At 41.0% G+C, this 21056-nt stretch overlaps 2 protein-coding genes across 9 annotated transcripts in view; one reads left to right on the forward strand and one right to left on the reverse strand.

Moving 5' to 3' along the window:
- The window catches only part of WDFY3 (WD repeat and FYVE domain containing 3), a 278454-nt gene extending 272544 nt beyond the window's left edge, over nt 1–5910 (forward strand). For all 7 annotated transcript variants that reach the window (XM_070458192.1, XM_070458191.1, XM_070458195.1 and 4 more), the window contains one exon: nt 2413–5910. In XM_070458192.1, coding sequence (XP_070314293.1) covers nt 2413–2536 — 124 coding nt within the window. In that variant the 3' untranslated portion in view covers nt 2537–5910. The remainder of the gene's footprint in view (nt 1–2412) is intronic.
- A 12266-nt stretch (nt 5911–18176) lies between these two features.
- CDS1 (CDP-diacylglycerol synthase 1) overlaps nt 18177–21056 on the reverse strand; it is a 69011-nt gene continuing 66131 nt past the window's right edge. For both annotated transcript variants that reach the window (XM_070458198.1, XM_020892786.2), the window contains one exon: nt 18177–20946. In XM_070458198.1, the coding sequence (XP_070314299.1) occupies nt 20817–20946 (130 nt within the window). In that variant the 3' untranslated portion in view covers nt 18177–20816. The remainder of the gene's footprint in view (nt 20947–21056) is intronic.

The following is a 21056-nucleotide window of genomic DNA, read 5'->3' on the forward strand; positions in this document are numbered from 1 at the left end:
CTCTTCTGTTTTTTCCCACCTCCTTGAGGAGTTGTTTTGTATCCTGGGCTCTGATCCTTTGCTTTATATATGTCTTGCAGCTATCTTCTGCCAGTCTGTGGCTTGTGTTTTTAACTTGATGTATGTTTTTTTTTCTGGCAAATGGGTTTAGAATTTTGATGTAGTAGCATGTGTTACTTTTTATGACTTTTGCTTCTTTTTTTGGCCTTAAAAAATCTTTCTCTGTCCTGAGGTCATAAAGATGGCCTTGTTCATTTTCTTTTAAAAGTTTCAGTTTTGTTTTTCACATTTGGGTCTTTAGGTTCAAATCCATTTGGAATTTATTTGGGGGTATGACATGAGGTGGGAATCACTTGTATTTCCCGGGTACAAAGAGTCAGTTGTCTCATATGCATTGATTCCTTGCCCTCTCTGTCATACTCTGGGGTCCCACATATGCATGTTCAGGCCTTACTTTCTTTTTTTTAAGATTATTTACTCACATATTTGCGTGCTTAGTCGCTCAGTCATGTCCAACTCTTTGTGACCCTTTGGACCATAGCCTGCCAGCCTCCTCTGTCCATGGGATTTTCCAGGCAAGAATGTATGTATGTATGTGTTTTTGACTGCACTGGGTCTTCACTGCTATGCGAGGGCTTTCTCCAGTTGCAGTGTGGGCTACTCTTCATTGCGGTACACGGGCTTCTCCTGTTGCTGACACACGTCCTAGGGCGTGTGGCCTCAGTACTTGTGGCACACAGACTTAGTTTCTCTGAGGTATGTGGGATCCTCCCGAAACCAGGGATCGAACCCATGTCCCCTGCATTGGCAGGCAGATTCTTAACCACCAGACCAGCAGGGAAGCCCCAGTCCTTAGTTTTCATGGCAGACAACAGAAAAGATCCCCCAGGCAGTACTCACTAATATTTATATTGCCTTACTCAAAAGATGCTTTCACAGAACACATAAAGTGTATCATTGCTCCTGAGCCAGTCACTGAGGGGCCTTGGCTTATTGGAAAGGCTGTGGTCTTGGGTTTACACTGCCCGGGTGCTCACTGGACTGTTGTCCATTGCGTCATCTCAGCATATTACTAGCCCTCTCTGAAATCACACATGAGTTTTGTAAAGCACCAGGTGCAAAGTCTGGCAGTATAGGTGTTTAGTAAGAAGTGTTATCATAATTATAAATTTTTTTCAGACTAATGTCTTAAACCTTTTCTCCTGAGATGTTTGATTCAAGGTGAGGTAGCAGAAAGTTGCTGCCAGCCACTTCTTACAGGAATTTCCATGATGGCAGAGGAATCTGTCTTGAGCTTCTGTGCTTTGAGACACCCACTCTGCGAAGCCTAGTGATCTGGTAATTTCTGGTCATCACCACCTCCATATGTCTGCTGACACACATCTGTTCTTTGTAGTGTTTAATTTTCTAAATACTGTTTACATGTAGATAATTATTTAAATTATCCCAGGCCTTCAAATGTTGAATGGAGGCTTCATTTGAAAAACCAACCAAACAAGTGACTGATGATGACATAATGGGCATGGAAGGAATGCTGTCCCAGAGGGCATAGCCCTGCCATGATCTTTTACCCTTGAGCTGCCAAGGGAGCTTGCCAGCATTCCTAAGGGTCTCCTCAAAGTCCAATCCCTTAAACCTCCGAGGCTGGTGGCGCGTCACTTATTCTCTGGACACTTCTACTGGTAGATTAATGGAGGAAACAAAATCTTCGGTCTTGTGAAAAGCCAAGCTCAAAGTGACAGAGTGCCACATTCAGGGTCATATCCTGCTTTATGCCAGGAGTAAGAATGCTTTCTATAAAGAACTGGAACATCTCTAAGTGTGTATTCCACCTCAAGAAATTCTGTCAAGATAAACAGAAAATGAGAACATTTGGACCAGACAGAAAAGTCAAACTAAAGAAATGACTGAAGAGTGAGTCAAAGTGCTTAAAAGCTCAGAAGAACTCTTTAGTGACCAAAGTATCTTTTAAAATGAGTAGTAAGAGCACTAATGCCCAGGGAAAATGGGCTCCAAGTAAAGACACTGGCATACCACCCAAGGTGACAGGACATGAGGAAGAATGCCCTACTTCCGTCCTGCACGGGAAGAATGGCCTCTGAGCTGTTGACTTCCCTTGGCTTCAGGAGAATCTTAACTTTTTTTAAATTCTCTTTTGTCAAACAAATGGCTTGCCTTGGTTTATTAGCACTTTTCTTCATAGAATGAAACAATGAAGACAGCATTCCTTGTGGTCCTAGGTCAAAAACCACATGACCCATACCAGTATGGCCTCTGGCATTCTTCTGACACAATATGGTCTTGAGTGTTATACTGCAGGCTGTCCATTCTGTTTTTAAATTAGCATTTCAGGGCCCAGTGGTCCAATGTGGAAAAAAAATCCATAACTACCTGGTTTTACCTCTCCTTTAGGTGCAGCCGATTTCAGTCAGAAATCAAACGCTTGAAAATCTCCTCCCCAGTACGTGTCTGTCAGAACTGTTACTACAACTTACAGCATGAGAGGAGTTCAGAAGACGGGCCTCGGAACTGTTGAAGATTCAGCAAGCTGATTGGAGACCACGGTCTGGAGACCCCGCTTCCCGCCTCCCCCGTCACAGCTCGCAGCTCGGAAGGCATCGAAACAGTCTCCGTTTACACATCTCTTCACGCCGCGCGTCTGAAGTGTGGGATTCAGAGGGAACACTGACTGAACGGGTGTCAAGTACAGTCGTGGGGCAGACACTGCAGGTGAGCAGCACAAGAATACGAGGTGGTTCCCAGGAGCAACATCTCAATATCCGACTCTCCCTTAACTATCGCTGTCTCCAAGAGAAAATCCTCACGTGGTAACTGTTCTTTTCTTGCGTCTCGTTTTTATAGAGCTACTCATCCTCAATTGGAAAAATCAACGACTACAAAAAAAAAAAAAAAGGCTTTTAGAAAATGGTTGTAAATCTGACTTCTTTGCAAGTAACTGTGTATATTGTAAATAGGTACAAAGGCCTTTTTTTCTAAATAAGGACTTAACAGCCTGTAACATGAGACTTCCAACTAAACCACTAATTCAATGAAATGCTTATGGTTTGTCTGACATCCCTCACCAAATAATTATAAATATGTTTTTTTTTAAATCCTCCAAGACATTATCTGTGGTCTTTTTTCCTTCCCCCTTGCAAGCCCAGCCCGTGTGCCCGGTGTCCTTTCTCTCAAGTTGCCCACGGTATCTCCACTTAACCCAAGCTAGTAACCAAAACAATGTCATGTGGACCTTCTTTAGGAAACAGTATGGGAGAATAGGAGTCTGACCCTGAGATACCCTGGCAGTCTTTGGGCATCTTGCACATGGCTGCACACCACCTCGGTGTTGTTCTGATGTCATAAGGCCCCACGTAGACTTCTCTTTGGACTGCCCTGTGGTCAAAGCATCCGTTCTTAGCACTGCGCCCTGGTGGTCGGGCAATCCACGCAGTGCAGGAAACAGCCCTGCCTCAACTAATGGAAATATATTTGCATGTAACCCAAATTAGCTTCTCTTGCATAGAACATAAGAAGTATGTGTCTTTGGTGACACTAATGTTCTACTATAGCTTATTTTCCCAAAAAAAGGGTTAAAACAAGAAAAAAGTGTACAGAATTAACATGTAAACCTTGATGTAAAACTGGATCATGTCAGAACTGCTTATAATTAACCTTTACCATTTAATGCCATCTACCTGAAAACAGTGAGATTTATACTGTATCAATGTCTATTTTTTTGTTTTTGCTATGAATATAATTACAGTATTTTAATATTTAGTTATTTAATTTGTTCTACTAGTTGGATACAGAACACACAAATCCAGGGAGACTAAAGCTGGTGGGGGCGAAGAGATAAGTTTCGTTTACAGAAAAAAAAAGGCTTTGGTGGTGGGATTTTTTAAAATGTGTGTTATGTACATATATAAATATATATATAAAACAAATGAAACGATTAATCTAGATTTTAACATTTTCAGATATTTAGTGATAATATTATGAACAAATCTAAAAGCCCTGTGATTTGAAAAACATAGAAGCATTTATGGCCCAGGAAAGGAAGGACAGGCCTTCACACCTCTCGGAGTATCATACGAAGGACAGCGGCTTTGGCATTCCCGATTTTTCATCTTTAGGCCCTGGTGACAGGCACACTTATGCACTAAAATGCACATATATGCACATGCATTCAAGCATAGGCATTGGTACAATAGTTACCTTGTACCTAATGGGCTGAAACCAGCTTAAGAACAAATTTGTTCTTCCTGATAACTAGGTCTCCAAGAGAAAAATATAAAGGCTGCTTTAGTGCCTTATGCTTACTAAATTTACACCTTTATTTACCTAGGTTTGAGCCTACTGTCTATTTATGATTACATATCAAAATTGAGGAAAACACTTCCATTTCTAAAAGTTCAAATATACTTGTTAATAAAAGGATTATTGGCATTAATACTTTAACTTGAAGAAAAGTTGTGTTCTGTTTTCCTTCCTGTGTCTCCCTCTCTCCCATCTTCCTCCCTCCCCTACCTCCGCCCCCAACCTTCTTATTTCAATTCTAATAAATAATGTTGGGTGTTCAACAGTTGCAGGACTTGTGCTCTCACCTAGCCGCGGGCTTTGCCCCTGTCCGGACCTAGAGATGAGTTGTAGCAGTGTTATTCTACACTTTTTAAAAGAGGCGTCCTCCTTGTGTCCGCGAACCATGTTTACCCCAAACCCAATGGCAGAGATGTTCTTTAAAGACTTGAATATATGAATGTCTGTACGTAGTTACTTAAAGGTTATTCCTCTATGTAATATGAAGTTATATGAGATGAACACTTTTAAACTTTCCGACACAACTTCCATAACTAGAAGGTGGAAACCAAAACCCTCATGATAGTATTTCCTCTGGCAGCTGGTGCTGTGGGCAACCGTTTTGTTGAGTGGGGTTTCTTTTCCTTTTTGCTTTTAATGCAGAAATCACAAATCACTCACACACCCAAGTACACTCACTCACATAAACTAATCATTTCTCTGGATGTCTTTCTGTGTCCCACGTACATTGTTTACCAACATATATTCTCAGCATGTACATCCACCTTTGTGTGGTCCATGTTCTTTCTCTGAGAGTACCTCACAGGGCTTCTGCCTCATCTTTGTAGTGGTTTGTCCATCCATCCATTCATCCATCCGTGTTTTCTAACATTTGTGTGTAGTGTGGCATGGCAACGTCATGCTTTTGAAGAAGAGACTAGCTGCCCACAGCAGCCATCCGTCTGGATAATAGCAGAACACTCTAGATAAGTTATTTTGCACTTTCTTATGTATAAAGTTGGTAGAAACTTATTTTTGCTTTGTATCATTTAAATACATTTTGTTTGGGTAAATGAACTGTGTATAAAATATTTATGCCATTAAAACTGTTTTTAGAAAGTATTTTTAATTTCAGCAAGTTTGGTTACTTGTTGCATGATTATTAACACAGCTGACTTTTTGTGTCAGTGCAATGTATATTTTTTTGTCCTGTTATTAACTTGTAAGCCCTAGTAATGGCCGATTATTTGTACAGCAACAGAAGTAAATTGAAGATACTGGCTAAGACTGGATTGACTGTGGACTTTTGTACTATATTGCAGAATCCAATATCTGTTCTTTGGTGGTTATGTAAAAGGCCTGAAGAATTACTATCTTAGTGTGCAATCTGTGATAACTGAATGTTCATTGTATTATCTGTCTCTGATGCAAAAAGGTAGAGTAACACAATTACAATACATGATTAAATGCAGTAGTCCAGATACTTTTTTTTTTTTTCATTTCAGATAAATACCTCCTATTTACCACCCCCAGGAAAAAAAGAAAAAGTTTTAAAGCCAGCTCTTCAGAGAAGGAAAAACAAAATTGAGGTCCAATAAAACTTTTGTGTAGTTCTTTTCTAGTTGTGAATATATCTTTCAGAAGTGCCTGCTTAAAGTCTCTGCTTGCAGACGTGTTGGCTGCTAGGATCTGGCTCCAGTTCTAGTGCAATGCACATTTTAAAACCAGGCTTTCCGCATCCTGAGTTTCCCAGTGATGCTGGACTCCCGGGGCTAACTATGTGCACAGCCGCAGGGAGAGACAAGTGGCTCTTGAGAGACATGACCTTCAGACTTGAATGAACCTCTGGAAAAGTACTACATTTGATGGTTTCGGCTCCTTTTCCCTGAGCTTTTTCTCTTATCCATCATATTGTGAAATGTAAACAATGATAAATTATATCTCTGTCTATCTCCAGCCCCTGCTATAGTCACATCAGGAATATTCTGGTGTCCTGCCCTCTTTCCGGAAGCACGGCGCCCTCTGTCATCAGCCAGACTTTCCATTTTGGCCTTTGATCTGGAAGTGTTAGCAACTCACATCTGTTTTTATAGTTACTAGCTTATTTGGTTTGAAAACTGACTTCCCAGAAAGGGGGAATGTAGAAAACACTTAAGTTTATTTAGGCTGCTTTAATGTCTTCTTTCTAAATATACTAACAAAATTTCCATTTCATCTTAAGTATAAATAGTAGAGTCCTACATTTGAGGATATTGTGCTTATTACAAATCCCTCCCCCCCCCCCGCCACCCCGCCACCCAGTACAACTCCACTGTAGAGCCAGAAAATATAGGAATGCTAAGAATTTCCAAGACAATAGATGTTTCTTCAAAAATAGATCAGTGATAAGAGAAAACCCAGAGCAGTTCTCATTGTTTTAATGTAGTACCATTCATAATTCTAATGACTTCAAGAAGAGCTGCTGTCAGGGACAGACTTGCAAAAATTGTTTTCAGAGTTTAAAGGAAAATGTGCAAATGATCTTCAGGAAGTCCCATGTCTGCCTTTTGATTCTCCAGTAAAATTTCTTCTTCACCCTTCATTTCAAGCCCATTTGGAGTGTTGAAGAAGCAGAGGTGGAATTGCTTTAGCACTGGCTTTTTCTTGCTTTAACAATATTCTCATTTTCCCCCACCCTTTGCAAAGTTCCTTTTTTATTTACATATTGTTCTTTTGACTTTTGCTAGAAGTGGCACCAAGCTCAGCTGCTGGACTCAGAGACAGTGCGATGCTGGGGAAGCCTCGGCTCGGGCTTCGGAGACGGAGACTTCCAGAAGCCCGCGTTCAGTCCCTCTTGGCGCACCAGGTTTTCTTGTGTCAACATTGACTGTGACCACGGGATGAGTCTAAAGTAGGGCTTTCCCAGCTCTCTGGTCTCAGACTATTTTGATCCTTAAAACTATCACTTTTGTTTGTGTGAGCTGCCTCTATTAGTAGGCATGGTATTAGAGGTCAAAACTGAGATTTCAAAAGTATGTATATTAATTTACTTAGAAATGGCAATGATGAAACGATTATGTAGTAACATCAATTACATACCTCTATGAAAAGAAAAAAACCTTTACAAACCATGAGAGGAAAAAAATTAGTAACGACTGGAATGGCTTTACAGTTTCGCAAACCTCTTTCATGTCTGCCTTAATTGAACACAGGTGGATTCTCACATTTTCTTCTACGTTCAGTCTCTCGTGATTCTTCATGTTGGTTGAAGCATGAGGGAAATCCAGCCTCACACAGGTATGTGGTTAAAAGGGGGCGGGGAGGGGTATTTTAATAGCCTTTTCAAGTCATTGTTTCTGAATAACTTTTAAGTTTCTTAAAGATTGATTGCTTTATGATATTTGAAACTATTGGGTTAGTCAGAAGGTTTGGGCTTTTCTATAATATTGTACAGAAAAACCCAAACGGACTTATTGGCCAACCCATTTTATCAGTGAACTTTTTATACTCCATTACTTGAAAATCCATTAGTCTGTCTTGTACCTTGAATCGATCTTTTACCCACGCATAATTTTATAGCACTCATTGGCTATTTAGAGGACTTCCCATTCCCAGGTGGCTCAGTGGTAAAGAATCAGCCTGCTAAGCAGGAGACTCAGACTCCATCCCTGGATCAGGAAGATCCCCTGGAGAAGGAAATGGCAACTCCCTCCAGTATTCTTGCCTGGAAAATCCCATGGACCAGAGGAGCGTCGTGGGCTACAGTCTGGGGTCGCAAGAGAGTCAGACATGACCAAGCGACTAAACAAAAACAACATTGGCCATTTAGAACTGTTATCACCACTGCTACGGTGTGTGTAGATCTTCCAAGACTCATTTCGTTCTATAATATATCCCCCAAAATCATGTCATACATAATATCGAAACTTCTCTAGCAGTCTCAGGAAATTCTAAGTCAAGCTCACAACAGTGGATATCACAAGTTTTCCAAAAGTCTTTAAATCTTACTTAAAACCTAGAATTTTATCATTGGCACCAGTCACTGTTGTTTCTTTGAAGCAGTAGGCTCACCTTGTTAATTTCAACAACACTGCTGCCCAAGAACTGAGGTCTGTCTACTGCTCTTTCAGGGAGGAAGATGCTAAGAGAAAAGCCACAAGCCAGCCACAACTCAACGACAAGTGCTTCTCTTCAAGACGAACCTTGTACCTGATGTACCTGGCACCTTCTGGGTACCTCTCATTTTGTGTCACATAACTTTAGGTTCAAGGTTTGTTAAGGTTCACTGCTTCTCCAAGGACATTCTTAAGTGAAACAGATACTTTTACTGGGAGTGCTTGACAACGAAGACTATCACAAGTGGCAGTCCGGTGCTGCTGCCCAATTGCATGCTTGAATTCTAGCAGTTTTACTCACCATTGTTTCACATCTGAGTTCAGTACAAATATCAATGCCTTGAAAAAGGCAAACATTTCAGTATTACTATGAAAATAGTCTTCATCTTGCAGACCCCTTGAGAGAGCCTTCAGGACTCCCAGGGGTCTGGAACTCTGAATTGGAGAAGCACTGGTCCAAGGAGAAGACACATGAGGTGCTCCTCAATTTTAAAGCAGCCAGTCTGAAACTGACCTGGGGGCCAGGTTTCTAATCACAGACCCGGGGCTTTCAGCGGGGCTCCCTCTGCAGCCTGCCAAGGGCAAGTGAGGCCCCGCCATGCTGGCCGAGCGCGGGGCCACGGCCCTCTGCCAGAAACTGCCTCCCCACTCCGAGCACACACAGCCCAGGAGTGCGTCGCTGCAGTGCTGGAGTTTCTAAGACGGCCTCTTTTAGTCACATTCTTCTAGTCAAGGCTCCAAAATTTTGATCATGTAAAAACACTGTAATCCTTCCTACTGAGTATAGTTCTGCCTAAAATGGTGAGCTGGTCAGGAACTTGACAACTGAGGGTCAGCCTGAGGTTTAAGTTCTCATTCTGCCACTTACTGTGTGGCATTAGGCCACTTCTCCACATCTCAGCTTCCTCATAAGTCAGCTTTGTATTATGATACTTGAGAATTTGTTATAAAGATTAAACTGGGTAATACATATCTTTTCCAACAAGTCGGCTCTTCACGTACTTTGGCCACCTGATGCGAGGAGCTGACTCATTGAAAAAGACCCTGATGCTGGGAAGGATTGAGGGCAGGAGGAGAAGGGGGCGACAGAGGATGAGATGGTTGGATGGCATCACTGACTCAATGGATGTGAGTTTGAGCAAGCTCCAGGAGGTGATGAAGGACAGTGAAGCTTGGCGTGTTGTGGTTCATGGGATCATGACTGAACAATATAGGTCATGTAGTGCTTGACCAGATGTTCTCAATATAGTATAGCATTAATTTAGAAATGGATTCCCAGGTGACTCAGTGGTATAAAGAATCTGCTGGACAATTCAGGATATGCAGATGTGGATTCAATCCCTGGGTTGGGAAAATCCCCTGAAGGAGGAACTGGCAACCCACTCCAGTATTCCTCCCAGGAAAATCCCATGGACAGAGAAAATGGTTAGACTGCATCACCAACTCAAAGGACATGAATCTAAGCAAACTCCAGGAGATGGTGGACAGAGGAGTCCCGTGTGCTACAGTCCATGAGGTCGCAAAGAGTCCGACACAACTTAGTGACTGAAGAACAACAACCAAAAAAATTAGAAATATGAATGTAAAAGGAGTGGTGCATTTTCTAACGCCTAAATATCTAAAGCCACTGACAGCAAGTTCATCTTCAGGCAGATTCACAGCAGGCAGAATGCCAGCTGGGGAAGAGCCCTTAGAAATCATGCAGCCCAAACCTGCATTGAGCACCAAGAAGAAAGGGATTCAGAGAAACCTTTGACATTCCCAATGCCCTATTGCTTATTAAGTCTAATTCCCTGCTCTACCCCTAAACTTCCCAATTCCAAGGCCAATGATCTTTACAAATGGCTTCCAGGTTCCATTTTCCATTTTCTCTTTCTTTTGTGGGGTAGGGGTGGGGTGGGTGTGCGGGGCAGTGGTGTTGACTACAGTGAAAATGTACTTAGGATATTACTTCTATCATGCCCAGCTTTATCATAAAGATAAAGGGTTGGAACTTCAACCTTGGCCTTCAACTATCACACTTCCTGCTCAACAAAGACAAAGGCAAGTTGCAAGCTGCATTCCAGAGCACAGAACTATTATTTATAGAAAAACAATTTGTGATTTTGCCCTCACGCACTACTATACATTTCAAACAAAACCTGTACCCTAAAATATTTTCTGTACATAAAAGCCAAGCCACCTGTTTGCAACCTGATTTGTTGCTGTTCAGTCACTAAGTCGTGTCTAACTCTTTGCCACCCCATAGACTGTGACCCACCAGGTTCCTCTGTCCTTCACTATCTCCCAGAGTCTGCTCAGATTCATGTCCATTGAGTTAGTGATTCTGTCTAGCCATCTCATCCTCTGCCACCACCCTCTTCCCCTTGTGCCTTCAGTCTTTTCCAGCAAGTCAGCTCTTCACATCAGATAGCTGAAGTATTGGAGCTTCAGCATCAGTCCTTTCAATGAATACTCAGGGTTGATTTCCTTTCGGATTGACTGGTTTGATCTCCTTGCAGCCCAAGGGACTCTCAAGAGTCTTCTCCAACACCACAGTTTGAAGGCACCAATTCAGCGTTCAGCCTTCCTTATGGTCCAACTGATTAGGAAGAAATAAACCAGGGACCAAAGGTCAACCTAAGCAACCCTGACTAAACTCAAGGGTCATCACAGTGTGACCCTGCAGGCCAATTCTGCCAAGAGAAAGAAACCAAGACCTACCCCAGCAGTGTGACCAAGTGTGATTGTGGCTCAAGTGTAGATACATCCATGTAAATTTTTCCTTCTCCTAAGGTAGCAATCTCTATGTCCATGATGATACATATTCCACTGGGCCTTGCAGATGATACCAAAATGACATAACCTCATCAAGAACTTTCTAGCTTATAAACGAGAGGCTTGCCTTCAAGTCGGTGTAAGATCTATAGTTGAATTTTCAGTGAGTCTATTCCATTTGTTTTTAATTCAGTAAGAATGACACTCATCACAATTGGTTTTCTCAGCTCTTCAATCTTCATTTTCACATCATTCTATTATTCTCTCATTTCATCACTGATCTTTATTGAACTCATATTTTCACTAAATTACATAATACAAAGCCTTCCCAGAAAATTTTCTTTAGGGTGGTTTTTCCTCCCCCGCCCCCCCAGACTGGGTTCTTGGTTGTGTGTGCCTGCTTTCCTGCCTTCCTTTGTTTTGTGATGTGATAGTGTTGATTTGCATCTTCCTCCGTTTAAACGTGGGTGCTCCCAGCCAGCAAGTTTGCACTTGCTGACGTACAGTGAGAGCGTATCCACCCTTAGCCTGGGCACTGGTTGTGGGATTTCTGTACTTCTGCCTTGGCCACCATGGTCCATTCTTAGCCAGGCCAGCCCACTAAGATGCCGGATTCTGTCAGTCCTTCTTAAAACCTGCAGGGCTCCTCACCTCCTACCTGTGCATTCTGCACACACTTGCCAGGCTCTCCCCCCAACTGTCACGTCTGCCTTGAGGCTCCTAACCCATCTGTGCTCCACTTCCTCACTCCCCTGCCTCAGTCATGTCTCAACTGTCACCTTCTAAGGCAGGCCTTCCCTGGCCTCCGGGCAGTACTAAGCCGACCCCTCAATGATGCCCATCAGACAGCAAGGAGGGGAGGCTGAACACATCGTGGGGCCCCCAATTGTGGAGACAATTGGCAGCCCTCCCCTGCTCCTCCCCAGGCCCAGAATACCTTCACCTGTAGATCTACCATTACAGATTTTCTAGTCATTTAACAACTTTATTGAGAATTAACATCCTGTAAAAATTCATCAAATAAGACCCTTTGAGTTTAGCATGTTTAGAGTTGTGCAGCTATCACTATCATCTAATTTTAGAACACTTGCATCACCCCTAAGGAAATCTCACGCCACTAGTCCCCATTCTTCTCCGTGTCCCCAACCCTGGCAGCCACTGACCTACTCCCTGTCTATAGAGTTGCCTGTTCTGGACATTTAGTTTAATGGAATTGTCAGTATGTGTTCTTTAGGGACTGTCCTATGTCAGTGAACATAATATTTTGGAGTTTCATTCATATTGTATCATGTATCAGAACTTCCTTTTTATGGCCAAGTAGTTTAGTCCATTGTGTGGATATATCACACTTTATTTATCCATTCACCACCTGATGGACATGTAGTTTGCATCCACTTTTTACTGTTGTAATGCTGTTGCAAACATTTGTGTTTATATTGGGCATTTTCATTTTTCTTGAGTATATATATATATATATATATACCTAAGAGTGGAATTGCTGGATCATACGGTAACACTTTAGCATGTTGAGGAACTGCCAAACTCTTTCCCAAAACAGTTCTACCATTTTACATTCCCGCCAGCAATGTGTCCAACCATTTTCTATTCTCAGGGAACAGCACCAGCCAACCCTCAGTCCCTTCTCTGTCACCTGTGAGCCCTCATTAAAATGTCTCTGATTTAGAAACAGGCCACTTTCTAATGTACTTTCAAGAAGGTCACTGGTACGAAAGTAGCTGAGAGTGACAGCCTGCATTAGTACCTGGGAATGGAAAGAGAATCAGATGGCTGCACTGTCATAGGTGGAGACTTCAGCCATCAGAAATGGACAGATGCAACAGACAGAAATTTAGTACAGACACAGCTGAACTTAAGAGCACCATCACTCAACTGGTTAAAATTGACATGCACAGACACCCAGTAACAACAGAATACACATTCTTCTCAAGGTCCCATGGAATTCACCAAAATAGACCATATTCTGGGCCATAAAATACATGTAAATTAAAAAAAAAAAAGAAATCATATAATGTCTGCTTTCAGACCACAAAGAATTAAACTAGAAATTCCAATATATATGGAGCTTAAACACATGCATCAAAGAAGAAATCTCAGAAGAAATGTTAAAATATTTTGAGCTGAATGAAAATGCAACTTACCAAAATTTGTAAGTGAAAGGAACAGTTAGAAAGGGAGATTTATACCACTGAGTGCATATGTTAGAAAAGAAGAAAGACCAAAAATCAATAACCTAAAGAAGAGCAAATTAAATCCAAAGTAAGGATAACAAGAGAAACAGTGAGAGCAGAAATCAGTGAAGTTGAAAACAAGAAATCGGTACCAAAAAATCAGTGAAACCAAAAGCTGGTTCTTTGAAAATATCACTAAAAATCGATAGGCCTCTAGCCAATCTACCTTAAAAGAAAAAGATAGAAGGAGAGAGGACATTGATTACTGATATTAGAAAATAAATAGAATCTATCACACAGATCCTGTGAAATTAAAAGGATAATAAAGGAACACTATGAACAACTCTATGCCCACAAATTTGCTCATCTAGATGAAATAGACTAATTCCTTGAAAGACACAAGTAATTGTCTGAATAGGCCTCTATCAAAGAAATTAAATCAACACTTAATAAACTTCCAAAACCGACAACACCAGGCCCAGGTGGATTCACTGGTAAATTCTTTTTTTTTTTTTTTTTTTTAATTTTTATTAGTTGGAGGCTAATTACTTTACATCATTACAGTAGTTTTTGTTATACATTGATATGAATTAGCCATGGATTTACATGTACTCCCCATCCCAGTCCCCCCTCCCACCTCCCTCTCCACCCGATCCCTCTGGGTCTTCCCAGTGCACCAGGCCCGAGCACTTGTCTCATGCACCCAACCTAGGCTGGTGATCTGTTTCACCCTAGATAATAACATGTTTCAATGCTGTTCTCCTGAAACATCCCACCCTCGCCTTCTCCCAGAGTCCACAAGTCTGTTCCATACATCTGAGTCTCTTTTTCTGTTTTGCATATAGGGTTATCGTTACCATCTTTCTAAAGTCCATATATATGTGTTAGTATACTGTAATGGTCTTTATCTTTCTGGCTTACTTCGCTCTGTATAATGGGCTCCAGTTTCATCCATCTCATTAGAACTGATCACTGGTAAATTCTATCAAAAAGGAAGAAATGATACCAATTGTCTACAATCTCCTTCAGAGGACAGAAGCAGAGGAAACACTTCCCAACTCGTTCTAGGCAAACAGCATTACAAGAAAACTGCAATCTCTCTCATGAACATAGGTGCAAAATCCTCAACAAAGTATTAGCAAATCAAATCCAACAATGCATAAAAAGAATTATATACCATAACCAAGAGAGATATTTCAAGTGTTCAAGGTTGGTTCAACATTTAAAAATCAATGTAATCCATCACATCATTTAGCTGAAAAAGAAAAATGATACGATCATATCAAATGCAAAAAAAAAGCATTTGACAAAGTCCAACACTCATTCACTAAAAGCTCTCAGTAAACTAGGAATAGAGGGGAACCGCCTCAACTTGATAAAGATTCTCTACAAAAAAAATCGACAGCTAACATGATATTCAGTGATAAAAAGCTTAAAGCTTTACCACTGAAACCAGCTACAAAGCAAGGTCTGTTATCGCTCCTCAACATCATACTGGAAGTTCTACCTAATGCAATAAGACAAGAAAATTAAAGTATTCAGCTGGGAAGAAAGACATCAAACTTTTTGTTGCCAGGTGACAGGGTTGTATGTAGAAACACCCCCCCCCAAAACGTGACCAAAAACTTCGAGCGTTAATAAGCACTTATAGAAAGTTTTCAGATTATAAAAATAAGTCACTTTCCTATATATCAGCAATGAACAAGTGAAATTTGAAATTAAAAACAATGCCATTTACATTATCATTCCCAAAAATGAAATACTTACACATAAAGAAAATGGGTATAAGATTTGTATGATGAAAACTGTAAAACTTTGATACAGACATATCTTAGAGATACTGTAGGTTCATTTCCACTCAATAAAGCAAATATCTCAAAGCAAGTCACCTGAATTTTTTGGTTTCTCAAGGCATATGTTATGTTTACATTATACTGTGGCCTTTTAAGTGTGCAATAGCAGTATGTCTAAAAAATAATGTATGTATCTCAACTATAAAATATTGTTTAAAAATGTAACCATCACCTAGAGCCTTCAGTGAGTCAACCGTTTTGCAGGTGGAGGGTCTTGCCTCAATGCTGCTAACTCATCAGGGTGGTAGTTGCTAAAGTTGGGGTGACTGTGGCAGTTTCTTAAAACAACAATGAATTTTGCCACAACTATTTACTTTTGCTTTCACAAACGATTTTTCTATAGCATGCAATACTGCTTGATAGCATTTTACCCACAGTAGAACTTCTTTCAAAATTAGAGTCAATCCTCTCAAATCCTGCTACTGCCTTATAAACTAAGTTTATCAATGTTTTAAATCTTGTGTTCTTATTTCAACAACCTTCAGGGCTACCCAGGTGGCTGGGACATATTTGTAAGTCATATATCTGATAAAAGGTTTGTATCTAGGATACATAATAATCTCCTACAACTTAGGAAAAACATCACATGTAAAAATGTGCAAAGACATGAATAGACCTCTTATCACAGAAGATATACAAATGGCCCATGAAAAGATGCTCAACACCATTAGTCATTGGGGAAATGCAAACTAAAACCACCTTGAAACACCTCAGCACACCAGCCAGAATGGCCACCTTTAAAAAGACAACACCAAAAAAAAGTGTGTATAACTTATTCACTTTGCTGTACAACTGAAACTAACACAACAATGTAAATCAACTAGACTCCAATACAATTTTTGAAAAAAGACAATGCTGACTTTTGGCGAGGATATAGGTAAATTGGAACACTTGTACACTGCAGGTAGGAATGTAAGATTGTACTCTGGACAGTTTGGCGATTTCTTTAAAAGTTAAACATAAACTTACTATATGACCCAGCAATTCTACCCTGGAAATCTGAAGGGAATGCAGACATGCCCACACAACACATGCCAACATTTTGCATAAGAACCAAAACATTGGAAATAACTGAAATAATCAACAGGTAAATGGGTCAGCATTTACAGTATTAATAAAAAGGAAAAAAGTACTGATATATGCAAAAATATTATGCCAGACATAGAACACTGCATAGTGTGTGAGTCTGTGTATATGCAGTGTCCAGAAAAGGCAAATTCTTAAAGACAGAAAGCAAACCAGTGGTTGCTTAAAGCTGGAGGTTGGAGTGAGGATTATGTGCAAATGGGCACCAGGGAACTTTCTGGAGTGATGGAAATGTTCTCAAACCACAGGTGGTAATGGTTGCACAGTATTATGGTACATAAACTATATCTCTGTACTGGGGGGAGAAAGCAGAATTGCTAATGATACAAATGTGTCTACCTTACCTGTACTTGTTGAAGCCTCTGGTTCCCTCACAAAGCTTTGAGATTTATTAAAATTGACCAAAAATATACTTAATAGATTATTCAAGACTTTTCTCCAAACTTACCACTTTTCTAGGTCCCGTGTGAAGTCTGAACATTGCACATGCTTGACTAGAAGACCACCTGGATCCATTATACTCCAGCTGAATACACAGCAGAAAAGGAGGGTATGAGAGCGTAAACCCCAAATCCATACCCCATTGTCCTGTAAGTCTGCCAGAGCAGTTTGAAATCTCATTCTTTTCCGAGAGGACACCTTCAGGTGGGCTGTCCTTCAATGAATCTCTTTCTCTGGGTGACAAAACTGCTGGTTTACCCACCCATGTCCTTTGTACACATTAAAGGACCAGAGTATTCTCTCAGTTCCTTTTGGAAACTCACTTCACCAACAGATAACATTCGACTCATCAGCCCATACTAAAGGACTCTCCTTGTTATCTGATGTTTCAAGAATATTCTCCCCTTCTGTGTAGGAACAGGAAGACAATGGGATTAAGGTAAGACAGGCTTCTGATTTTGGTTAAATTGTCTAGATCTGCCTTTATTTGCAGCCACTGCATGAAGATACCCAAATACAGCTCCTCCTCAGGGAGTGACTTTTAAACTCTTAAGTTTCAGAGCTGGTAAGGAGAACTAGCTGAGGACTCTGCAGGGCAGACAGCTCGTCCATGGAGATCAGAATGATGGTGTCCATTCAAGGAGCACTTACACTGCTAAGTCACTCAGTCGCGGCCGACTCTGCACCCCTGTGGGTTGTAGCCCACCAGGCTCCTCTGTCCATGGGATGTTCCTGGCAAGAATACTAAAGTGGGTTGCCATGCCCTCCTCTAGGGGAATCTTCCCACTTATACTAAAACTACCTAAACCAGATGTGACCAGACATGTGGACACTGTTCTGTTCAGTCCTACCAAACAGTCACCTCCCAGCAGAGATGGGCAACAGGAGAGGCGCAGACAGGAAGGAAGGACACCAAGGATCAGCTCCTTTATGCTGAACCCAAATCACAACATATTCATAGGAGTTTTCACTTAACCCTTAACTGTAGGAACTAAGAGTAATGAAGTCCATCTTAGAGTCACACCAAATAAAAACTGTGTCAAGAGACACAAATGGGAATGTGCAGAGCTGGGTCTTTAGACTCCAAACCAGTCATCTGATCAGAAGCTTGAGAGTCTGGGGAGATGCCAGCATTGAGCCAGACCCTGGGAACACAGTGGCCATCAAGACAGACACCACTCACTGTCCACGCAGCTTAGAGCTCTAGTGATGATGAATAAAAATTCACAAAAATAAATAGCAATGACAAACTAAGATTTACCCAAGAAATTCGGTCCTCTTGATAGAATCAAGAGGATATCACCTCTCAACAACCATGTTTAATGATCAGAAGAACTTACTCACTCCCCCGCCCTGAAGATGTCACTGTAGGTGTTGGTGACGGAGTATACACAGTATACACAGTTTCTGTATTTGTTGAATGAAATGTTTCTTCTCCAAAGAGAAAACACACCACAGAGTTCAAATGTGATTTGTTTATTTTCCTGTCTAAGAGGTTCAGAGAATGGATTGACACATATCATAAGCTATCTCCCACCCATATACAGTAGATAAACACTGATTCTACTTTTTCTTTTCCCCTGATAGGTGACACTTTCTTTGTTCAAACCAAATTACAAATGAAGAGATACTATAAAGATAAAAGGGTGTGTGGGTGTAGTCTTTTTATTCTCAGACAGTAAATGTATACCCATCACCACAAGGGGAAAAGCACTGAGGAAACATTTGTACTAAACAGGACCCTCAGAGTACCTCTCCAAATAGCAGATTGGAACACTTGGCCATTACTATCAAGGAAGTTCCTAGTCTTCCATTCTTCCTGCCATCACATTTGCTACACTGGAATTTAAGCCCACTTCAGAGTGCAAATATAAAAGTGATCAAAGTCAGGGTTTTATGGCAATCTTTGCTAAAGTTTATTCTTGCTAAAATATATTCTATTTTAATATACATGCTATAAAAGTACACTAAAAAGGTCAATCTTTAGAGCTGTTAAAATTAAGAATTTTTTTTACATATAGAATAATATACACCCAACTCTAAAAGTATATTTGAGGATAGCTATTACTGTGACCCCAAATATTTCTAGCTTCAGATTTTGTTTATAATAGTATCAATTTTATAATACATGTATTCAGTAATGCTCTCATAATTCTATATTGCAATACTTCACTCACCACTAAAGAAAAATGCAGAGGGAACTGCATTTTGTCCAAGAAGTTCTTATTGTGCAAATCACCAAGTTTTCAACAGAAGTTCCTATTACAATATTTTTTAAACTTTGGTAAGTAAAATTATTTTATGATCCACATTTGGGGCTTTTAATGCAGCAAGTAAAAACGAGCAATGTTGAAAATTAACCTGAAGGTAGCCTGATTTTATAAGTGATCACTTCCTTCTGTAATAACATATCCAGGGCCAATTCTAGGTGCTTATGGAATAGTGTGAAATAACGCTGGCTGCACACATCCAGTGGTGATGAACTGACTGAGTGCATGCCAAACCAAGACATTAGACTCTTGGGACTGAGTTAACTCTCTCCACCATGATCATGTAGTACACGTGATGAGGCTGCTGGTTATACATTACATCCGTGGGACCCGCACATCGGCAACATTTTTATTTTAAGTAGACTTGTAGAACAGAAATATAAAATAATTGAAATCTGTTTCTGATTTAAACAAAAATATGTACTCTTTTCATTAACAAAACATTCTTTAAAATATATCAACTTCTCCTCTCCGAACATTTAGCCAAGGAGCACTAGGCGATTTTTGAAGGTTTTTGTGCTGACCATTCAATACAGTAAACACGGTTGTAGTGAGCACACAGCAACAGATTACCGACTCACTGAGAAGAAATGTATTCTCTGGCTACAGTGTCCAGTCCACCGAAGGAAAGGTTTGGCATTCGTGTGCTTTTTGTTCTTGGTGGGAATCACTTCTGCTTGATTTTCGTTGTTGGAAGGAAAAAAACACCAGCTAATGAGCTCGGGTTTTGTGACATGATGTGAAAGAGGAACGTGACAAAAATTAGCTGCTACCATGGAGCCCGTCTGGGATGGGGTTTCCAGGCGGATCGCGCTTCCTCCCAGGGGAGTGTCCGGTGGGCTATACGGGACCCAGGCGTGTGGAGCCGCATCGCGGTGGTGGGGGGCGTTGCTCTCAGCAGAGCGCCCCCTGCTCTGCCTCGGTCGCCACCCCTCCTCACTACCCTACATACTGACGTTCGTGGGTACAGAACTTACGGAGACCAGCTCACAGGGAAACGAAGGCAGAGAGCTCAACCAAGAGGTAGGCTGTGCGTGCGCCATCATCCAGCGCTGCCTCCTGACCGCCTGTCTGTTGAGATAACGGTGGGGCATGCGCACATCCGTTCTTCCCGGCGGAATTCTCCAATTTCTCTTGAAAGCTTTTGAGAAGATCCTGTTTTTTTCCAAATCATTTTATCAAAGTAGTCTGGTGTCGGCTCTTTCGAGCAAACCAAGTGGTAGAAACTTCAGCCCCTCTCTCTTGAATTTCAAACCTACCTAAAAGTGGGATGTTTTCCCCTGGCAAATAATTACTTCTTGGAAAGTGGACAGTTTTTCTTTTTTTGGATCCAAGTCAGCCCTTCAGAAAATACTTCAGACTGAAAGAGGAGGAAGTGGAGGAGAACTAGCTTCCTATTGTGCCTTACATAAAACGTTTTGCTGAAAATTAAGAACGGCTCCGACTACAAAGGTAAATATTTGTGAAAAGGGTGCACCGCCAGGTGAAACCTCAAGACATCCTCAATGTACTCATTTCATAGTGTGTGACTCTTCAAAATACAAGTCTTTAAAGTGACGAAGCCTAGCAAGTAATGGGAAGGAAGTTAACATCAGAAAATACACTTTAGAAAAAGTACAAGACATTTTGCCCTCCATTTGCTACTTATTTCATAACTTAGATCAAGGAAGTGTTAAATATTCACAGTAATTTCAGAAAGGAAACATTCATGACTGTAAAACTGCAATCCATTGCATTTTCAACCGTTTCTCTGTACAATTACAAAAATGTCGTCTGTCAGTGCTTTCCTGTAGAATTCTTTATTGTTAGTCCATCCCTCTCCGGCTCCAATTATACCTTCAAGGTGGGCTGTAGTATTCCCTTCTCGATGAGATGAGTCTTCAGCGTTTTATAGATATTTAACTGCTGTTCTGGTTGAAGCACCAGCAGCTGCTGCAGCACTTTGCTGGGATTCGGACCCCTGGGAACAGCGGAAAAGACAAAGTTCATGCTATTTTGGGAGAGCTGACTTGTATTTAAAATAAACCATGCCTTTAGGACTTCCCTGGTGGCACAGTAGGGGCTCAGACA

Source organism: Odocoileus virginianus, chromosome 29 (assembly GCF_023699985.2).
Source record: "Odocoileus virginianus isolate 20LAN1187 ecotype Illinois chromosome 29, Ovbor_1.2, whole genome shotgun sequence".
NCBI classification, from domain to species: domain Eukaryota; kingdom Metazoa; phylum Chordata; class Mammalia; order Artiodactyla; family Cervidae; genus Odocoileus; species Odocoileus virginianus.